The sequence below is a fragment of the Notamacropus eugenii genome, chromosome 5 (genome assembly GCF_028372415.1).
Source record: "Notamacropus eugenii isolate mMacEug1 chromosome 5, mMacEug1.pri_v2, whole genome shotgun sequence".
In the NCBI taxonomy this organism is placed as follows: Eukaryota; Metazoa; Chordata; class Mammalia; order Diprotodontia; family Macropodidae; genus Notamacropus; species Notamacropus eugenii.
Window position 1 is genome coordinate 57,864,862 of NC_092876.1, and position 23,394 is coordinate 57,888,255.

Here is a 23,394-nt window from a genome sequence, read left to right on the forward strand (position 1 = left end):
ATGCTTTCCATATGTTCTCTTATTGGAATCTCATAAAAACCTTGTAGAGTAGATACTATAGTCAATAAACAAATAAACCCATCAAGCCACAGTTATTCAGCTCCAGCTCTGGGCCAGGCACTAACAGATAATATCATTCCCATTTTGCTGATGAGGAAGCTGAAACTCAAAGAAGCTGTGACTTTTACTTTTTAAATTTAAGTGATTTTTCTTCGTCACCCAACCAGTCGCTGCCAAAGGTAGGATTTGAATCCAGGTATTTCTCCCTCTCACTTTAGAACTGTTCCCCACACCCTGCAAACCTTAAGACATTCTAGAAATGTCAGTTGTTAGTATTATCACTGGCTGAAAAATAGTCATTGCATTTAGGTATAATGGTAGAAGTGGAGCCTTGGGGTGGGAACAGAGAGTTGATTTTTAAGAAGCAAGTCAGCTGCGCTGGTGCATGGGATCCATATAGGAAAATTGAGGCTCTAAGCAATGACTTTCTCATGAGGACACAGGTATTATCTGCCTGAAGCAGAGATTCAAGCAGCAATTCCATTACTAGTCTGTGGTCCAAGAAATCACTGTGCATTTTGTTGTAGAGTGGGTAGGCAGATACATACGGATACTTTGGGTAAGAGCCACTTGGAAGTCCTAATGAAAATGAAACATGTAGAGCAATTAACCTAGAATTCTGGGGGACCAGACCTAAATGATTTCATTGGAATAAAGAACTCCCAATGTGGATAATCTCTCCACTAATGCAAGTCAGCCCCTGTTCCAACAGTCCCCAAGAGTTGTTTGGGAGCATTGAGAGAGGTGAAGTGCCCAGGATCCATCAGAGGTGCATCTTGAAACTAGTTTCTTCTTGACTCTCAGGCTCCTTACCCTATTACATAACCTATACTAGGACAGGTCTTTATGCTGCTAGGAAGAAGAGATACTGGACCCAGCTTTGGGGCAAGATGAAGGTCCCCTCCATTTAACAAGGGAAGAAAAAGGACCCATGAGACTAATCCGTTCATTAAAACCCTTCTGTAAACCAGCTCCAAAGACCTCAGCTGCTCCATTTCCAGAAGAGCAAATTCACTCCTCATTGGAGAGGAGTTGTTATAATGTGGGAAAGGCAATTTAAACAGCTCCAGCAAAATACACCAGCAGTTTCTGCTCTCTCTCTCTACCACTATTACACCTTCCAGGAGCAGCAGGATTGGCCCATAAGTGGGATATCAAGTTTATTACAGCTATTTCCAACCTGTAATTGGTTTTGTGGAACACAAAGAGAAGAGGATGGAAAAAAAGGTGAATTTTTTTCTTTTTCTTTTTTTGCCCCTGGACGATGGTACCCAGGGATGAAACAGAGCTGACTGGAGTTGGAGACTTATTTGTTTTTCAAATGAAAACTGCTGTCCTGTGTATTCACTGCACTCACTGGCTTAAGTCCATTTGCTACACTTGGATGGTCTGACTGGAAAGCCCGGCTGACAGATATGGAACAATCCCTCAGCTTCTGGAAAATCCAGACCCTGGTTATTAGGGAAATCAGACCTGGAGATACCAGGTCAGGTGATTCTGAGAGGTTTCTGCAACCTTGAACAATGACATCAGCAATGGGATTGTCCCAGAATTCTGTGGTAGAAAAAGTAAATTAATACACTTATGAGACATTAGACTTAGCAAGGTCCTTACAACATAGGATTTTAGAACTGGGCGGAAACCATAGGATATAGACTATCAGAACAAGGAAGTATGGTAGAACGTGGAACAGGAGATTTCATGGAGCCCAAGGCTTGGAATGTTTGAGCATGCAATGTCAGAGCTGGCAAGTGCTTTAGAACAGAGAATGTTAGAATGAAGGCTAAGAGGGAACCTCAGAACCTAGAATGGCATAGTTAGAAGGGCTCTGGAAGTGTTAAAACTCACAACCTTACAACACAGGGAGTTACACACACATACACACACACACACAAATACAAATGGCTATAACTTTTGGTTATTTTCTAGACGGGGAAACCAAAGTCTTAACTTCCTCATGCTCTCCAAGGTCTAAGGTGCATAATCATTCTGGTTTATGGTGGGGACACAGTGTGTAGACAGGTGGGGACCACTAAGGAAGCATCAAAAGAGGGTATAACTGAAAGAGATGAGATGGGACCTATTTTATCACACTTGGTAGACTGAGGGCCCTTTCATCAATGTGTAAGTTTTCATCAATGCAGAGTATTGATTTGTCTCCTCCATGGGGTCCTATGTTTGTCATGTTATTCCTTTCATCACTGCTGAGTGTCCGCTATCACCGCCTCCTTCTTCCTTCCAAATATGTGTATCTAGAGTCATTTTCCAGAATCACTGTGAAGCACTGTGAAGGTTTACTGCTAGCTACCACCTTGGTTCATTTCATGTCTACTTCCTAACAGTGTAGACTGTTAGTCAATGAGCAAGACCCTTCCCTTGTTATCCTTTTCCCCATCCTCAGAAAATCTTACCCTAGGCCTATGCCCTGCAGAAATCAGCATTGAGCTCTTCAAGCCAGACTGGTTCCCAGGGCCCCCACCCCATGGCAGGAACAAAGCCCATTGGCCTAATGTGACATGCTGGGGAATGCAATATGCCGCTACTTAATTGTGTGTTAATGTACAACAGAAGCTATTAAAGGAATAATGTAACGTCCCAGACCATCTTGACAAATATAACTTTATTACAAGAGGACAAACAAGGAGGCTATTGAGTGGTGATTGCCAAAGGGACCTGGGGAGCGAGCCTCTAACTAGCTCATATCTCTCTGTCTCTCTCTCTCTGTGTCTCTCTCTGTCTCTGTCTCTCTCTGTCTCTGTCTCTCTCTGTCTCTCTGTCTGTCTCTCTCTCTCTCTCTCTCTCTCTCTCTCTCTCTCTCTCTCTCTTCTTCCCCCTCTCCCTCTCCCTCTCTCTCACACACACAGAGTCACACCTCTGTCTACATGCATAAATTACTCTTCAAATTCACACATTTCCTGAGCCTCCCCCCTTGCCTTAGCTCAATGTTTACTGTTACAAGCCTCCCTTTGGTCATAATAGAACTAACCCATAGCACTGAGCAGTACACAGATTGGGAGGGGGTGTTAGTCTAGGTGGAAACAGGCATCTGCAGCCTCAGGAAAAAACAACCATCTTCTCTGATCACTGCCACAGCTAGTACAACCTAGAGATCCCTTGCAAATAACGGCTCTCTCACTGACCCAGGGAGTCTATGCTCAGAATTCTAATCCCCTACAAGTTTCCTGGGGGTAGAAGACTGGTTAACAAACCACTTACCCTGAAGAGAAGAGTTGGAAACATTCATTTCCCAGGCTGCCCTGGAAACTCCTTGAGTGGCAAATGAGCCAAGTCATTATACATCAGCTTGTTGGTGTTTCATTCTATCAGTTGGGAGTGAGCTCCACCCCAGGTCCCACACACAAAAAAGATGTAAATAAAACCTGAGGAAATCAGATGTGTCCTTGAAATTTCCCCCTTCTATCTTCTTTCTACCCTCCCCGAAACAGAGATTTACGATTTAGATAATTCTTCAGTTCTTTATCTGGGGTGTGTGTGTGTGTGTGTGTGTGTGTGTGTGTGTGTGTGTGTGTGTGTGTGTGTGTGTGTGTGTGTATTTTGCTTGTAATAAAACCCTCGGTCCCGGCAAATAAATTTGAAGAGACAGTTTTACTGACAGATTCTTCCTCCTTTGTGTAATAAAAAAAATGGAGTGAATTTTGAGATGGGGACGATAGCTCTGGCTACGTTTTGAGAGAAGATAAAGGAGCCTTACCTACAGGGAGGAGAGACAGGGTAAGAGACAAGAAGTCAAGTATACGGGTTTCTTCCTTCAATTTTTATAGCTTTGAGAAGAAAAATACAGTTGACAAAAATTCTCTTGTGTCTCTGGCTTCCCTCCCACCTAAGCGGTGGGGGAAACAGTAGAGGCCATTTGTGCAGGCCCAGCCATCACTGCTCCCACACAGCTCTGGGCCGTAAGATGCTGAGCTGGAAGGACCTTCAGAGATAATCTGTTCTAACCTGCTCATTTTACAAATGGGAAAACTGAGGCACAGAGAAGGTAGAGAACAAGCCCAAAGTCATGCAGTTGGCAAGAAGTATAGGTGAAATTCAAACTCAGGTCTATGATAGCAGCCTCCAAGTTGTCAAAGGACTACCGAGTGGAAGAATCTGCTCCATTTGCTCCCTTCTTCCACCCTAGGCACAACCAGGAGCAACTAAAGATAAGAATATTTGGGCTTGTTGCCTGGAAAAACTTGAAAACAATTAAAGATGTTGCCATGTGGCAGAAACTGCCTTGAAAGGTAGTGAGACCCCCACTTCTGGTGAGCTTGATGCAAATGCTGGATAATCACTTGCCAGGTAGTTAGAGGGCATTCTTGTTCAGGCACAGAGATTCTGGCATTCTGTACCTGTCAATCAACTCTATGCACTGGGTGCCTTGGGGAGAAAAGCAGGGATATAAGAGAACCTGCATTTAGTACAGGCCTTAGCCATATGGAGATTGCAGTCTAATGGTGGGATATGAGGTGAATCAACTGCAGTCTGAACCATCAAAAGAGACCAGACTAAAGCAGATGTACAGTGCAAGCCATCAGAGACACCCATCACCCAAGGCTGGCCACACACTGAAGTTCTTCTTCTTTTCTGGGACATAACTTCCCCTTGTGAGTTAGGAGTCACAATCCATTCCAGTGGAGAGAATATGGGAGCAGAGATTTCGAGGGAAAGGGATCTGAGGCCATCCAGTCCAACCCATTCATTTTACATTTGGAGAAAATGTGGTTGAGAGAGGTCAAGTCACCTGCCCAAGGTTCCATAGTGGTGGAGACAGGATTTGAACCCAGAATCTCTGACTCTGGAGTTTGGGCTCTTTCCATTCTACTGCACCATAGCACCACCTCCCTGTTCTGAGGGGACCCAGGCAGATAATCAGATGATTATCAAATGACAGCCATGCTGATGTCATTGGTCAATGCAGATGTGAGGATGGCATTATTCTTAGCAAAGATGATTATTAGTAATAATTAATAATAATGATGACTACTCACATTCCTGTGGCACTTGAATTTCAAAGTGCTTTCTTTTCTTTGGAGGGAGGTGATGAAAGCATTAGTAGAGGCTATGATGGCAGAGCAGATAGAAAGCTGGGTTGGGAGTCAGGGAAGACTTGAGTTTCATTCCTTAGATAGTTATTGGCTGGGTGACCCTAGACAGATCATTTCCCTTCTCTAAGCCTCAGTTTCCTCATCTGCAAAATGGTGGTAATAATGGCACCCACGTTATAAATTCATTAAGCGGGGAAATGAGAAAATGATTGTCAAGGCCTTCCCAAGAAGTATAACTCTACATCAGTGAGAGGCATTATCACCCTGATTTTGCCCAAAGTCACAGCATCATAGATGCAGAGCTGGAGGCTCTCTAACCTAATTCCCTCATTTTTACAGGTGAAGAAACTGAGGCCCAGAGAGGTCATAGAAACTTAGGGACCATCTAGTCCAACCAATCCATTTACATTTAGGGAAACAGGAGATTTAGAGAGATAATGTGACTTGCCTCAAGCCATACATGTACTAAGTATCAGAACCAGAGATTTGAACCCAGCACTTCACAGTCTATATTCAGCTTTTCCACTCTGCCCAGGTCACACAGATAATGTCAGGGCTGGGATCTGAATCAAGTTCTTCTGCTCTCTGCTCCCAAGCGCCGTGCACTTTTAGCATAAAGCCCACAGGTCTCTCTACTTCCATATCTCCCAAGCCAAGCAGAGTGCCTTGTGCATACTGGGCATTCAATACATGTTTATTGTTGAATCGAATGAGCTCTGAGCCAGTCAATAGGCCCATGCGGCAGAGGCAGGAGCCCCTCCCTGCTCTTCTGCAGTGGGAGGCAGCACCCCCTCCCCAGATGAGAAAGCCCCCGCTCCTGGATCTTCCCCCACCCATAGCCACAGGGAGTTAATTCCGCTTCTCCAGTCTCAGGCATGAGGTCTCCTGGTTGCAGGCTGTTAGCGTGGTGCCAAGCTGGGCGGCAAGAGCCTACGATCTGCGAGTCTATAATAGAGTTGCTGAGACAAGCGGAAAAACCATAGCCGGGTAAACAGATAAATAATTGAAACAGCAACAACGCATACCTGGCTGTTTTGTGGAGTAACACTTTCATTTACAGGGAGACAGCTTGGAGGAGGAGGTGCATCTGACAACCAGAGGGCAGGGCCACCTGAGTCCTTCCTGCTAATCACTCTCTAACTGACGGCACCCTTGGGCCCCTTTGTCTCCAGGCCCCAGCCTTGTTATGGCCTGCAGGGGTTCCCTCTTCCTCTCTAGAGACTCTACTTCCCTTTAAGTGAAACAAAGTCTGCCCCTGAACTGGGGCCTGAATCCTATCCAAAAACAGCAGGTGCAAAGATGTGCAGGGACCTCAGGAGGGCTGTGGGGGATCAGCATGAGGCTGGAGGCAAAGAAACCCAAAGGATGTCAGAAGACTGGGTGCTTAGCTTAGCCTCAGCTCACCCACTGACTAGCTGGGTGACTTTGGGAGACTCCCTCTGTCTCTGTGAGTGAGGTATTCCCTATCTAAGATTAGGACATTGGACATTCTGTTTAAACTGGGAGGGGCCTTGGAACATGGAATGTCAGAGGTGGGAGTGACCTTGGGAACATCTAGCATCGAAAGTAAATGGAGTCTAGAATTTCAGAACTGGGAGGGACTTAGAACATGGAAAATCAGAAGTGGAAGAGCTGTTAGAACATAGCATTTCTGAACTAAATGAGATCTTACAACCTGGAAAGAAGAGACCTTAGAACACAGGATGCTAGAGCTAGAAAGACCCTTAGAACACAGAACATCAAGTTTGAACAGAAAATGATGGTAGAATATAGAATGTTACATTTCTAGAATCTTAAAAGGTTAGACCACAAACCCTAAAGCTGGTATCTTGACCTCTTCCCTCTAAGACCTCCTGGTTTAGTTGAAAAGTATGACCAGTTTGAATCAAGGACTCAGACAGTCTGGAAGGGGGTATCAAGAGTGTCTTCTGAACCAGAACTTACTCCCCCTGTGGAGAAAATGGGGAGTAAGGAATGAAGTGATAGAAACCATAGCTTGGAACACAAGGGGATGGATACAGACACAGAGGGGTCTAGACAGTGGATCTTGGAAGGGGTGGGAAGGGCAAACACTTCCTAGAACTGGATATTTTAAAATATATGGGATAAGACCCATCTTGGGAAAGTCTGAGGAGCAGCCAAGAGCTTATTATCTAGAGTAAGAGTTTGTCAATGATTCAGCCAACTTGGCTTCTGTTGCAAGTTATATCCCCAAAGTGGGTTGGTAATTTGGGGGTGCAAGTTTTCTTGATAAGCCATCTCCACACACCATCCCTATGAAGTAGGACTGGAATTAGCCCCATTTTATGGAGAAGTAAACTGAGGTTCACAGAAACAAATGTCTAAGTCTTATGAACCCTTGATTTCCTCCTCTCCTGTAAAATGAAAATAATGACCCTTGTGCTTCCTGTCCCTCAGGACTGTTTTGAACAAAAAGTTGTGCTAACTATAAAACATGATATTACCATACCCTAGGAATTGACTCCACTCTAGACATTCCCTAAAGCTTTCCTGTGGTATAGTAGGGTACCCTTGAATTGGGACAGGCTGTGCCAGCAGAACATCAATCAAATTATTAAGCACCACCTATATGCCAGGCATCATGCTAAGCAGTAGAGATACAAAAAGAGGTGAAAGGTGATTCCTACTCTCAAGGAGCTATAAAATCTAATGGGAGAGACAACATGCAAATACATATATACAAAGCCACCTATGTGAGTTCTGACAGGGCTTATTATCATCCTGGAAAAGCTTTGAGCACAGACCTGAGAGAAGATATAGGTGTTAGCTGTGCTCCAAGGATCCACTCACCTGAGTTTCAAAAGGTTCATGGTATACAGCTGGGTCACTAGAGGAGAAATTTTGGGATTTTGAAAACAGTGATTTGCCAAAAGGCAGAATGGTGTGATGGAAGGAACACTGGATTTGGATTCAGAGGGCTGAGGTATGAATCTTGCTTCTGTCCCTTATCAATAGTAATTACCAATTACCAATATTATTATGTGATCTTGGACAAGTCACCTAGGTAGAATGAGGCTAGATCAGATGGTCTCTAATGTCCCCTCTAAATCAATGAGCCTATGTTCTAAAGCCTCTGTCAGGTCTTGGAGGGAATAATGCAGAGTAACAAGGGTGCTGGATTGGAATTCAAGAGTCCCCGAGTTCAAATCATGGTTCTGCATGTTATTATCTGTGTGACACTGGGCAAGTCCTTAACTCCTGTGGGCCTCAGAATCCTCATGTACAGAATAAGGAGACTGAACTAGTTGACTTCTAAGGCTCTTTCCAACTCTACATTCTATCAGTCTATGATCTATTAAGATGTATCATTGAAGTCAGAGGCTAAAGCATCCATGATGATGAGATCACAGATCGTGCAAGTGTGGATGTTCACTGAATTTACTCATTATCGATTTGATTATGAATTATCCTTAGGGAAATACAAAATGACTTCTATTTGGTACATGGCTTTAAAAAGTGAAAGGACCTCCCCATAATCTCAGTAATTAGTTGACAGTCCTTTTGGCTATTAAGACCACTGGCCCCAACCAGGTTTCACCACTGGCCCATTTTCCGGGCCATCATGGAAAAATCCTGGGTCCTCTGATCAGTAAAAGAGTGGAGAGTGACATGGGGATGGGGTTTGGGAATAGTCCTCTATCTCAGAAGCTGGTTTGTTCTTCTGAGGGGCTCTTCTGAGCCCCATATCCTCAATGCAGAATCTCCAGAGTATGTCATAGGACAAAATGTCATCATAGGACACAGTAGAGGTACAGGTAGGAAGGGGAGGCCATGATTAGATTAGACACCTGGAACAGGGCCAGACCCAGGGAAAACTGTGAAGTAGGCAGAGTTCGCCCTTGATGTGTCTCACTGTTCATCTCCCCTCTCCACTGCTCCTGGGAGGGGGAGGGAAGAGCATAGAGTCCTAGAATGAGAGGTAGAAAGAATCTTCATTCAAGGTCAAGTGATTTATCCAAAGTCACATGGGAAGTAATAGGTCAGAGGAGGATGGGTTCCTTCCCCCATCCCCCATCGCTATAGATGACACCTTCTCTTTCCAAACTCTTACGACTCGCCACCTCCATCCAACCCATTCCGTGTTCCAAACTGTCCAGTCATATTATCTGTCAACTGATCATTTGATCAGATCTGGAAGGGCCCTTGGAGACTCTCTCATCCAACCCTTTTAACACTGGGAGGATAAAGGAAGTATGACTCAGAAAAGAAAATTGCCAATAAGGGACAGAGCCCAAACTCAAAGCCAGGTCTTCCGACTCCGAGCCTGATGCTCCAGTGCTGGATGCCATAAATCTCATCATTACAGCTGAGTCTAAATATTTTTTTCAGATTGTCACAACAGACTAAATATCAAACAGGGTATGGGTTAGTTTGAACCATCTTTACATTGGAAACATGATTCTCATAAACTACTGTTTGGGGTGATGAGGAAGGAGTCAAACAGAAGGGAAAACAATTTGGAAAGAAAGGCAGAATTGAAATCCAAGCCATCGCTATGATATTCACTGTTCTGGAAGTGGGGAGGAGAGAAGACCTGGGACTTCACTGGATTGGGGACTTCCAACAATGAGGCTCCCTCTCCCTAGTGAGCAGGGGGAGTTCTGGAAGTACAGGGAGGAATCAGCCCCTGAGGAGATGAGAAACAGGAAAGACAGTGATTACCTCTTTGTTTGAAGAGAGACCTTCCCACCTGCTCTCAGTCTTACCAGGAATAAGAGCTACTCAGAAAAATGGGTCTATAGGAGATAGGAGACTAAACCTGCCCAGTTGGGAAAGTACCAACATGGCTCCATTTGTCCCCTGCAGGCTAGCCTGAAGACTACCTGGCACTGCCATTTCAAAACAATGTAAAGGTTAGAACACAGAATGTCAGAGCTGAAAGGGGACTTAGAACAGAGATTGTCAGAGCTGGGAGAGACATGAGGACATGGAATGTCAGAGCTGGGAAGGACCTTAGAACATGGAATATCAGAGATGGGAGGGGCCTTAGAATACAATGTCAGAATTGAGAGCATCCTCAGAATATACAGTATTAGGAACCTTATTATGTAGGCTATTAGAGCTGGAAGGAATCCCCCAAACCATTTGTCTCCAGCCCCCATCATTTGGAACCCAGAGAAGCTGACTATCATGGCCAACACAATGAGATCATGACCAAACTGGTAGTGAAAGCCAAGTGTTTCATTTTCCTAATAGGGGGATCTATATGTCCCACTGCCTCTCTTCTCTGTATTTTTTAGGTTTAAATTTTCATAGCCTATAGCAAAAATTATCAATATGTTATTGACACCTGTTCCCACCCCATCTGCCAAGTTCCTCACGTCAGAAGTAAGAGACTGCTTGGAATTATGAATCAGTAGAAAGAAAAATTTGATGGTTGGTTTGGAATCATGCTAGGGTTTCCATCTGCCAAACAGTCACCAACCACTTACAAACACCTACTATTGGCCAGACTCATTGGCCCTAACCCCCTTACTAATTTCTCTCTCTGTGGTTTCTCAATTGGCTAGCCTTCACAGGATAAGAGTGGCTCTTCCTAAATGGTCCTTTCCAATTCTTTTTTCTTTTTTTAAGTCTTATTGATGCATTATGTTTTTACATTATGAACATATAAAAATTACTCCTACGAGAGCTCTCTTGTAACAAATAAACCAATTAAGTACAAGTAATAATTTAATGATCTCATCTGAAAGTATATGCAATATTTGATATCTGTAATATCCTCTGCTTTGTATTTTTATTTTTAATTAATTTATTGTTTCCTAAATTAATTGTATTTTTTAATTTTAAAAAAAATTAACAGAAATTTATTTTCTCTCCCTCCCACTTCCCACACCATTGAAAAAAGAGAAAAGAAAAACAAATTCCTAGTAACGAATATGAATAGTCAAGCAACATCATTGACTGATACAAAAATACATTCCTCTTTCTGCACTCTTAATCTGTCATCCCTCTGATTTCTAGGAAATGAGTGATATGTTTCATCATCAGCCCTCCAGAATCATGAGTATTCATTGAATTGATCATAGTTCTTACAGCTTTCAAAATTCTTTAACTTTAGTGATTTTGTTAATGTAGAAATTGTTCTACTGGAACACTGAAAATAAATAAAATTAATTAATAAAAAAAGAAGAAATTGTTCTACTGGTTCTGCCCATTTTATTCTTTGTCTAAAATTCTTCAAAATTGTCTGTTCTTTTAAACTGCTCATTTGGTTCTGACCACTTCATCTTGCATCAGTTCATATAAGTCTTTCCTTGTCTCTTTGAAATAACCTGTTTCCTCATTTCTTACATTATTCCATTACATTCATTTATTATAATTTGTTCAATCATTCCTCAATTGATGAGCATCCTCTAGTTTCTAATTTTTCCTACCACAATAAAAGAGTTCCTATAAATATTTTTGTAAATGTAGAATCTCTTACTATTTCTTTGATCACTTTGGATATAGATCTAGCAATGTGGTACAGCTGGATCAAAGGGGTATGCACTGTTTAGTGACTTTCTGTATATAATCTCAAATTGGTTTCTACAATGTTTGTACCCATTTACAGGTCCACTGGGTGCATCAATGTGCCTATTTTCCCACAGCCCCACTCACATTTATTATTTTCCTTTGTTTTCTTTGCCTATCTGGTTGGTTTGAAATAAGATTTCAGAATTGTTTTAATTAGCATTTCTCTAATTAGTAGTGACTTGGAGACTTTTTTCATATGGCCATAGACAGACTGGGTTTCTTTCCTTGAGAACTACCTGTTTAAATCCTCAAACCATTTATCCATCAGGGAATGACTCTTATTCTTATAAATCTGAATCAATTCCATACATATGTTGGAATGAGGTCCTTCCAATTCACAGGGGAAAAAAGCACTTTGTGATTAAGCCAGTAGAAGGACAGAGAGTCACAGAGCTCTTGGTGGTCTTAGCAGTTGTGGGTGGAGATTGGCCCTGGAGCACAGCTGTCATTAACACTGGATGTGGTTTTGCTTCTTTGGCAGGTGACAGATGGTGGGACCATCAAGCAAAAGATCTTCACATTTGATGCCATGTTCTCAACCAACTCTTCCCACATGGAGAATTACCGGAAGAGGGAAGACCTTGTCTATCAGTCTACTGTGAGGTGAGGAGCTAGGAAAGGACATCTTGTACATCTGTCTCTTGGATCTATGAGCACATCTGATCCATTGTTGCCTTGGAGACACTGACTCAGGAAGGCTATAGGAATGGGGACATTTCTTTGGAAAGAGGGAGCAGCTTACAAAATCACTAAGGCTATCTTGAGGGCCCTGGTCCAGGAAAGTCAGCCCTTAGGTGATAGAGACAAAAGGTTTCCAAGACTGAACTGGAAGGTTTTGGCATGGATTGATTTGAAGGTTATGAGAGCTAGAACAGATAATGAAGATGGTTTAGACCAGGGGTGGGAAACTTTCAGTCTTGAGGACACATGTGACCCTCTAGGTCCTCAAGTGCAACCCTTTGACTGACTCCAAACTTCACAGAACAAATCCCCTTTAATAAAAGAATTTGTTCTGTAAAACTTGGACTAAGTCAAAAGGCTACACATATGGACCTAGAAGGCCACATGTGGCCCGCCCCTGGTTTAGAACGTTCCAATAATTTCACAAATGAGGGAACTGCAGCCTATGGTGGGTAAAGGACTGGTCCAAGTTCGTATATCTGGTTTGTGGCAGAACTGGAATTTCATCCCAGGTCCCCTGACTCCTAGCCTAGTATTGTTTCTGCTGGGGTCCATCCTTAAAGGCAGCAATGTGCTAGTAAATATTTAATGACAGGTTCTCAAAAAAAGTGTTCACAGGACATACTTTCAGGTTTAATCTGTATTATTAACATTTTCTCCATCACTTCCTTGAGTCTGAACAGTCAACAAAACAACCACTCAAGCCCCATTTGAGATGTTTGCTGACTTTGGAGGTATAAATACTCACCCTGAAAATTTAACAATTGACCCCAGCACACCCATCCCCATGTCCAGAGCCCCAGATATCAACAATGCTAATAATGCCACCATTCTCCCAACACAATCAGTCCAAGGGTACTAAGTGTAGGATCTCCAAATAGCCTTTGAAACTGGCCTAGAATGTTCTGGGGAAAGTCCTGGACAGGAAAGCAGGATGCTTGCTCAGCCACTCACCAGCCTTCTGACCACAGTCCATCATTTCCCCTCCTTTGGGCTCAGTTTCTTCATCTGTCGAGAAGCGATCTAATAATGTCTGCCCTGCCTCCATGGGATGAGGATCAAGTAAGATAATGGTGCTTCCTTGCATATATATGTACAACCTTCTTACATACTGAGCACTGTAGGCATGGCAGAGGCAACTCTCTATAGTAGGAATCATAGAATCCATCCAGAGACCTGATCACAAGTATTATGGTTGTCACTTATTAGCTGTGAGACCCTGGCTAAGTGAACGTATCTCTCTGAGTCTCAGTTTACACATCTATATTTAACATGGTGGGCTCTGGCCACACTCTCTCATGACTAGGACTGTTATATTTCACATACACACACACACACACACACACATCACCTCTCCCTTCACTAAGTTAGACTCAGGCAATGGGAAAAGGCAGCATCAGCCATGAGATCAATGAGGAATGTCCCAGAAAGCTTCAGTCCTACAGTCTCCTCAAAGCTCTCTTCCATGTGGGTGACACCAGCCTAGGCAGTCTCTGTAGGTGCCAGCAATCCCATTCCATATAAAATAGAGGTGGACATTTTCACACTCTTTCCCTTGATGAATTGTAAGAAAAATGCTTTGTGAACTTTAAAGGACTAGGGAACAGAGACCAATGATACTGATACAGCAAACTCCCAGGAAAGGAAATTCCATCTGTCAATAAAGCCTACTTTGCTATTTATACTCTCAGTCTCAGAAAAGTGACTACAAAACTGAGATGCTCAGGGACTTATCCAGGATAACTCATCCAGGCTGCTTCAGAGATGAGACCTGAGCCCAGGGCTTCTGAGCTTTGAGGCTAACTTTCCAGTGGCTGTGCCAAACTGCCTCAGAGCAACTTTAAAGCAGTATAGAAGTGTCAATTTCATCCCAAGAGAGATGTGCTTGACCTGTTATTTTACCCAGATGCAAAGTAGTCTCTGCTGGGCACACTAACTGTAAGATGTTAGCTATAATTAAGATAAAGACAAAGAAATACGAAAGGATTCTGAAAGCTGAAAGATCCTTAGAGAAAATGGCCTATAGAACAGAAGCCCTGGGAGGGTCCTTAGAACACAGACTGTTAAAGATGGGAGGGTCCCTAGAATAAAAAGTGTCAAAAGCCAGAAGAGACTTTAGAATATGAACTGCCAGAGTTGGAAGGGGCTTAAGAACACAGAACTTCAAAGTCAGAAGACCCCTTAGAACATGGACTGCCCCTTATCTGTTGGTGGGACCATCAAACTTCTGGTCATCCAGGTTCACAACCTCAGATTGATCCTGTACTCTGCTCTGTCCCTCAACCACAATTTCCAGTCAGATAACAATTATTGATTCTACCTCCATAATCTCTTATCTGCCTAACCTTACCCATTACCTAGCCCTCTTTGATGATCCAACCCTAACCCTCGTTTTCTCCATTCCACTAGCTCCCATCCTCCTCCCCTCTTTTATGGATTATTGAAATCATCTCCTAATTGGGTTCTCTTCTCTCCAATCTGGCTTCTATATAGCTCCCAATATGTATCCCTAGAGTATAAGTCTATCATGTCTCTTCCCTAATCAAGAAGAACCAGTGGTTCCCAATTTCCTCTGGTATAACATACAAATTATTCTTTTTTTTATTATAACATGTAAAGTCCTTTGCACTGGGTCTGGCCTACCTTCCCAGACTTATTGCACATTAATCTCCCTGAAGTACTCTATGTTCCAGCCCAACTAGACCCTTTTCTTTTCTTCATACCTAACATTCCTGGGACAGGTTCCCTCTTCACCTCTACCTTGTTGAATCTCCAGCTGCCTTTAAGGCTGAGTCAAAGAGTCACCTTCCACTCCAGGCCCACTAAGCTCAAACCTCCCACTACTAGTTCTCTCTCTCCCTCGCTCCCTCGGATATTACTTAGTAAATATTTTGAATTTACTTATCTGTGTACATGTTGTTTTGGTGCAAGAGAATGGAAGGCCCCTGGAGGCAGGCACTATCTACTTTGTGTTTTTGTGTCACCAATACCTAGCAAAACACCTGGCACAGAATAAACACTAAATAGATACTTGTTAGATGAATGAAGAGGAGGAGCCTTAGAGTGCCAGAGATGGAAGAAACTAGAGACCAGCTCAACTTCTTCAGTTTACGAAAGAGGAAACTGTGACCCTTTAAGGCAAGAATTCCTAACCCAGGGCCTATGGATAGATTGAACTTGAATGGGAAAAAGTACACGTTATTTTCATTAACCTTTAACTAAAATTTCTCATTTCCTTCAATTATTTAAAAATATTATCCTGAGAAGGGGTCCATTGGCTTCTCTAGAGTTCCAGAGGAGTTCATCACACGTATAAACACATACAAATGCATAAAAATACATTAAAAATCCCTACTCCAAGGGAAACTTCAGAGGAACTTGTTAGTTGTGGGATCATAGTTTTAGAAGAGGAAAGAACTTGAGAGGATGTTAAGTCCAATCTCAGTTTACAGATGAGGAAACTGAGGCTTAGAGCTATTGAGTGACTTGTCCATGCTCATACAGCTAGTGTCAGAGGTGGATTTGAACGTTGGGCTTACATACCTTGGCTCCACCACCACCACCAAAACCAGCTTAGGAATGACCTTCAAACCCAGTATTCAGTCTATGATACTACCTGATGATGGCACCTTCAATTACTTCCCTCTCCCAGGGCCTTGGGGCCTGTGGAAATTGAAGACACCTTCTTGACAAAATTGCCATCTGGCCTAACAAAACATGTGCTAATTGTTTACCTGTTAATGATAATAGCTTGCCTTCGGATGGCGAGTTATGGCTGCATAGCCCTTTACATACATTACTTCCCAGAGTTGTTATGAGGATCAAATGAGACAATTAGTACAAATAATGTTCTCTCCCCTTCCCAACCCCCCAACATTCTCTTCTGATGCCTCATCCATGGCATAGGGATGACCTTGGGTTCTAAAAGCCTATGCCAACAGAGCTCATGCCCTCAGTGGAAACTGAAAAGGAGTTGAGTGCAGGATAAGCAATGGACTATGGACCAGTGATGGATATCAGTTTCCTAAGGTCCAGTCTAGCCAACTGCAGAGGGGTCTGTGGGTTTTTACCCATCAGTCATCTGGAGATGACTTTTTAAAGCCATAGCAACTCACAAAAACTATTTCCTAGGGTGGTTGGGATTAACATGGGTGTTGGTGAGAGGGGAGTCTGCACAGGGGAAGTCATGGATCTTTGAATAGTTTGAACTTCTATCAAAGATAAAATGGAGGCTGAGTGCCCAAAATGAGACAATGAAAGAGTGATGGAGTTAAAAAAAAACCTGGATTCTAGCCCTCCCCACTTAAGTCTGGTGTCCCTTCCATTACTGAGTACTGGGGCAGGGATTTGAAACCTCAGTACTAGAAGGGCCCTCAGAGCATGGCCTCTACCTGAACCAGAATTTCTCTGTGACCTCCCTGGCAATGGGTTGTTCAGCCTCTGCTTAAAGAAATGGGAACCTGGGAATAGGAGTAGGGAACACTACACCCAAAGTTATAGGCTGGATTGTCGAATTGCTCTCATTAAAGCAATTTCTTTGAATCAAGCCCAGGTCTACCTTCTGGTATCTTAGGATCATTAGATTATAGCTCTCAAGCTAGAAGGGATCTCAGAGGCCACTTAGTCCCACCCTCTCATCTTAGGGATGAAAAAAATGGAGGCTCATGGAGATTAATGCCTCCACCAAGGTCACATGCTTCTGTCCATTGCATCTGGTCCTCCCCTCTGGGGTGAAGCAGAACAAAGTTGACCCTTTCCTTCCATATCCTGACCCTTTAAATACTTGAAAACAACTACCATAGGTCCCATAAGTCTTCTCTTCTCCAGGCTAAATACTCCAAATTTCTTTTAACTATAGCATGATCTTAGGGTCATTTGTCATTCTGGTCACTTTCCAGGTCTTTTGACTCCAAGTTCAGTGTACTCTCTACTACCCTACGCTGGCTCTCTTGAGATGGGGAAGTCAGAGGCAGCGGGACGGGAGGAGGATAGAGAGCAGAGGAAACCTGAGGCATGGAGAGGAAAGATAAAAGCTCTTCAAATCACATCAAATCATAGGGGGACAAATCCCCCCCTAACAGCCTAAACGGTAGAAGAAAGGAAAGCAGGCCAAGCTGCGAGGCTGCGGAAGTCCTATTAGCTGTTGGCAGGAGGGTTGGTGCCAAGCTAGGAATTCCACATTTACATATAAATGAAGATATTTACAAATTAATGCATCTCAACTAGAGAAAGTCCCAGCTCCACAGCTGTCAGTGCCTTCTTCCTCTCTTGCTGGGGGAGAGCAAGAAGAGAATAAGAAAGAAATGGCGACCAAATGCATAGGAGACAGTAATTTCCCAGATTCAGCAGCACCTTGGATAGCTTGTCCCAACTCAAAGCTTCAGAAGTGGAGCCTGGGGGCAATCCTGTATGTTTAGGAATAGGAAGAAGCAGAATTATACTTTGGAGAGGGTAAGTGGGATGGCTAACTCTAGGGATGAAGTCCATATATTACAAGTTCTGCACTTCTGGAATTTTTACAAGATTATAAGATTCTGGGGGCAGTATAATGTCTGAGCTCTCAAAACATGTCTCTGAGGGAATGAGATAGTTTCAGAATATACTATAGCAGAAAGTCAGCTAAAACAGTCCTTGAAAAGCCTTCTCATCATCTACTCAAACCTTAACAGAACACTGGTCTCTTGACAAGCCCTGCCACAAAACACTAGACACTCAGGGAAGGAACATGCAAACATTCACTCTTGTACAGTTGCTTCCTTGTGGACTAGCATACTAAAGAGACACAAAGATAAACCCCACCGCAGAGATACTTCTTCTGTTCTCTCATAGTTTTCCTTCCCATGCCCTGGGGAATCACTTGGGTCTCAGCCTCTCCTCACTAGACAGTGAGATTCTTGAAGGCAGAGTCTGTAATAAATGCTTACTGACTGATTGAGCCTTGCTCTCTGATTTCTCTAAACTGCCAAACAGCATAAAAGTGAAACAAACTAATTAAATCTTCTAGTCCTTAGTTATTCCTCCTTAAAATCTACCCATCTATGCCACTCTTCTTATATCATTCTAGCACTCTCCATTAAGCCAGTAACAACTATCCAGCTACCTTCAACTTCATGACAGCTGCTGGCCATGGTGCTGACCCTTCTTTGATTAACATTACCAACAGAAGTGACCAGCCTTAGAGAATTCCTTGCCTGAAAAAGGAATTCCCTTTCCCCAACAATATTCTACTACATTAATATGCCATAGGACAATGAGCTGTCCGTTACCTAACCAAAGTATTGGGAACTTCCCAACAAAGCAGTTTAATACATTGTTGGACAATTCTTAAGATTTAGAAGGTTTTCCCTTAGGCTGAACTCAGGTCTGCCTCCATATAGGAGATTTATAACACAGAAATTAGTTTCTCTACACTCCTCCCCCAACTATAGACCAAGAGTCATAACCAAGACTTGAATCCTTGTAAACACCTCTCCATAAAATTGTTTGGGGATAGATATTTTTAACCTTTTTGTGTTATGACCCTTACAGTAGTCTTGTGAAACCTATGGACCTCTTCTCAAGGTAATACTTTTAAATGTATGAAATGAAATATATAAGATTACAAAGGAAACAAAATGTACTGAAATAAAGATATAGTTTTTCTCTATCCAAGTTCATGGACCTACCAAAATCTATCTTTGAGGCAGCTGGTGACACAGTCAATAGAACATTGTGCCTTGAGTCAGGAAGACCTGAATTCAAATACAGCCTCAGACACTTTAGTTATGTGACCCTGGGCAAGTCCCTTAACTTCTGTTTATCTCAATTTCCTCAAATGTAAAATGGGGATAATAATACATTCAATTGTGAAGATCAAATGTGATTTTTTTTTTGTAAAAGCATTTAGCTCAGTGCCTGGCACATTTTAGGAGCTTTATAAAGGATTATTCCCTTCCTTATCCACAAAAACCCTTCATGTAGAGGGCATACCCACCATATTCTAGACAACTTTGCTGTAGGCTCCATAGTAAACTTGTTGTTCAGTCATTCAATCACATTGGACTCTTCATGACCCCTTTTGAGGAAGCAGGTGGATCTCTTGGCAGATATACTGAAATGGTTTGTCATGTTCTTCCTCAGCTCATTTTATAGATGACAAAACTGAGGCAAACACCCAGGATCACAAAGCTAGTGTCTGAGGCCAGATTTGAACTCAGGAAGATGAGTGTTCCTAACTCCAGAAAATAGTACTAATAAAAATAACTTCCACTTCAGTAATGATTTATGGTTCAATAATGGTTCAATTTATGACTTATAAAGCACTATTTTCACATTCACTCTGTGAGGTAGGGTATTATTATCCCCATTCAACAGGAAGAAATTAAGACCAACAGATGATTCAAAGACTTAACCTGAGTCATATGACTAGCATGGTTAATAGATTAAGGTTCCTTATCTCCCAGCACTCTCTATTAAATTTGTGAAGGAATGGACTAGTTCTTCCATTCAATCCCGTGATTCCCTGGGGAGGTAGAGCCTCATCCTCTCTGAGACTAGGTAGAATGGTAATTACACAGGGGTGAAGGGGGGGGGGGTCTGCTACCCACCCCTTCCCCACCCTGCTTTCTTTACTTCTTTTAGTCTGCTGGGATGAATAATAATGATGCCTTAATAATACCTTACTTATACCATGCTTTAGACTTTACAAAGCACTCTTTCATAAATTGGCCCGTGGATCCTCCCAGCACCCTAATCCTTGCCCTGCTTACCGCCACAGAATATTATTATTCCCATCATATAATGAGTTTGCAGGTAGGTGGCTCTTGACAGAAGGGGTTTGTCCTCATCAGTCTCTCCTTGACCCTTAGAGTTTTAGGCTCATAGCTTAACAGGTCTGTTCTTGCTCTGAGGCTCTTCCATCCTGTGACTCAGGTAGCCATTTGTATAACAAAACATTTTCATCCTGCCAATAGTGCTGTGAGGTGGGCAGAGCAGAGGTAAATAGTCTTGTTTTATAGGGAGGAAACAAGCTCAGGGGTGAAGTGATTTGTCCAGGATCATATAGGTACTAAGGGCCAAAGCTGGAGGAGAAAGTAAGGCTGGTGACTGCACAGCGCTCCCTCATTTAAATCCCGTTCACTTTTGTGTTGTCACATCACCTTCCTGACATCATGGTTCCCTTTGAGAATGAAAAACAAGCAACAGCAACAACAAAGGAAAAAGTTGACTTGAACCCAAGTCTTTGCATCCTGATTCATAGATCTGACTCTGCATAGCTTCACCCTATAACTTTCCTTTCTGCACCATCTGCTCTTCCATCTGGACACCTTGCCTGCCCCCTGTCCCCCAGCCCCGTTTGCCCCAACACTCCTTTTACTTGTTCCTAGGAAGAACAAATGTTGATTGATTGAGAAACTATAAGATCCAGACCTGAAAAGGAGCTCAGAGAACATCTAACCCACCCTTTGATGTTACAACCCAGGAAGCTGACACCCAGAAAGGTCAAGAGACTTGACCAAAGTCACACAAATTAGAAGAAACAGAGTTAGGCTCAGAACTTGTCTCTTTAGATTTTAAATCCAGCATTCTTCCTATTGCACCATGTGGAATGGGTCAATGTTAACTCTATTTTCATAGTCTTTTCAGGGTCAGCCTGGTCTCCTCTGAGAGACTTTTTCTTTTTTTAAAATAATCCATTGAGCTCAATTTGCAAGTCTGAGGAAAACACCTTTTCCACCGACAGGTCACTTGAGACTTAGCAACCACTTCTAGCAGACAGGACAAGAAGCTGATTGGGTGGGGGATGAGGGGAATGGTGATTCAGTATTCAGTGAAATCCTGATTTTTATATCCTACAAACACCCGTCATCACCCTCAACCATATGTTTTTAGGAACAGCTGGGCTGTTGGGGAGGAGGGGCCAGATGGTTAGATGAAGCATTCATATATACAACCAGGCATCCTAGATTCTCATGAATCAGATGAGAGACTGGGTATGTTATAAATACTGGATTGCCCTCAACCTCAGAGTAGCCTTTCCTTGGGACAAGAAACAGGGAGGAAGCTCATTTGATAACAGCAGTCAGGAAGAGCTAGATTAGATCTGATAGATGAAAAACAATACAAAGAGGATTTATAACATCATGGCAAGACTGAGACAGAAGATTTTTTCCCCAATTTTATTAATTTGTTTTCAGTTTTCAACAATCACTTCCACAAGTTCCAAATTTTCTCCCTTTCCTGCCCCAAGAGGACATGCAATCTTATATGGGTTCTACATATACATTCCTATTAAACACATTTTCACATTATTCATGTTGCATAGAAGAATTAAGACGAAGGGGAGAAGCCATGAGAAAAACAAAACAAAACATAACAAAGGAGAACATAATCTGCTTCATTCTGTGTTCTGTCTCCATAGTTCGATCTCTAGATGTGGATGACATTTTGTATCCTGAGTCCTTTGGAAATGTTTTATGTCCTTGCATTCCTGTGAAGGGCTAAGTCTATCAAAAACAGTTCTCACATACTGGCTGTTACTGTGCACAATGTTCTCCTGCCTCTACTTACTTCATTCAGCATCAGTTCATATAAATCTTTTCAGGTTTTTCTGAAATCTGCCTGCTCATTATTTCTTACAGCACAATAGTATTCCATTACATTCATACACCACAACTTATTCAACCATTCCACAACTGATGGGCATCCCCTCAATTGCCAGTTCGTGGGTCCTTTTCCCATTTTATGATCTCTTTGGGATACAGACTCAAAAGTGGTATTGCTGGGTCAAAGGGTATACACATTTTTATATAGCCTTTGATCATAGTTCCAAATTGCTCTCCAGAATGGTTGGATCAGCTCACAGCTCCACCGACAGTGAATTAGTGTTCCAACTCTCTCACATCTTCTCCAACATTTATCATCTTCCTGTTTTGTCATGTTAGTCAATCTGAGAGGTGTGATGTGGTATCTCAGAGTTGTTTTGATTTGCATCTCTCCAATTAATAGTGATTTAGAGCATTTTTTCATATGACTATAGATATATTTAATTTCTTCCTCTGAAAAGTACCTGTTCATATCCTTTGACCATTTATAAATTGGGGAATGGCTTGTATTCTTGTAAATTTGACTCACTTCTCTATATATTTTAGAAATGAGGCCTTTATCAGAGACACTAGTTAAAAAAATTCTTTCCCAATTTTCTGCTTCCCTCTTAATTTAGAGATAGCAGTTTTTGGTAAGACTTTATGCTTGCCCCCATGGAGGAGACAGTATAGTAAGGGGAGACAAGAATACAGATGACTGTGTATGTACATGTGTATGAGATGAGGAAGGCATGGTTAGATGCAATTCAACTGAAAAAGATCTGGAGTTTTTAGTGAACCACAAGTTCATTATACATTAACAGTGTGATGACAACCAAGAAATCTAAGACAATCCTAGGCTGCATTAAGAGACTGATGAGGTGATAACGTAGGGGGACTCTATCTTGATCAGATCATATCTAGAGGATTAGGTCCAGTTCTGGATGCAACATTTTGGGAAGGACATTAATTACCTGTAGACTGCACAGAGGAAGCCTCCAGATCATTTCATTCACTCATCTGATATTGTATTCTCTATGTGTAACCATAATCTCTTTGTTTTTTAAAAATAAATTTTATTGCTCTTTTGTTCTTCTGTCATCTAAATTTCCCATTCAATCTGTCCCTGTATCCTTCTAAGGAGTCAGTTACCAAATCTGATGACCTTCTCTCAATTCTCATTGGGTTTTTTTGTTAGTTTTTATCTCCAGCATCTGACACTACTTATCATGCCTTCCTTTTAGATACACACTTTTCCCTGTAAATTTTTTGATGACATTGTTTTTTCTTGGTTCTCCTCCTACATGTCTGGCTACTACTTCTCTGTCTCCTTTACTTAATTTTTTAATCCCTTTTCCACCTCCTACATATGAGTATACCCTAAGAACTCTATCCTGGGCCCTCTTCTCTCTCTACATTCTTTCTTGGTGACCTCATCAGGTCCCATGGGTTTAGCAAGTATCTCTATACCAGTGACTCCCAGATCTATATATCCAGCCCTA

The 23,394-nt window shown here is 42.3% G+C and overlaps 1 protein-coding gene across 1 annotated transcript in view; it reads left to right on the forward strand.

Annotated features, from left to right (window-relative positions):
* IGSF21 (immunoglobin superfamily member 21) overlaps positions 1 to 23,394 on the forward strand; it is a 393,709-nt gene that overhangs the window by 220,091 nt on the left and 150,224 nt on the right. The window contains exon 3 of the mRNA XM_072609085.1: positions 12,130 to 12,251. Coding sequence (XP_072465186.1) covers positions 12,130 to 12,251 — 122 coding nt within the window. The remainder of the gene's footprint in view (positions 1 to 12,129; positions 12,252 to 23,394) is intronic.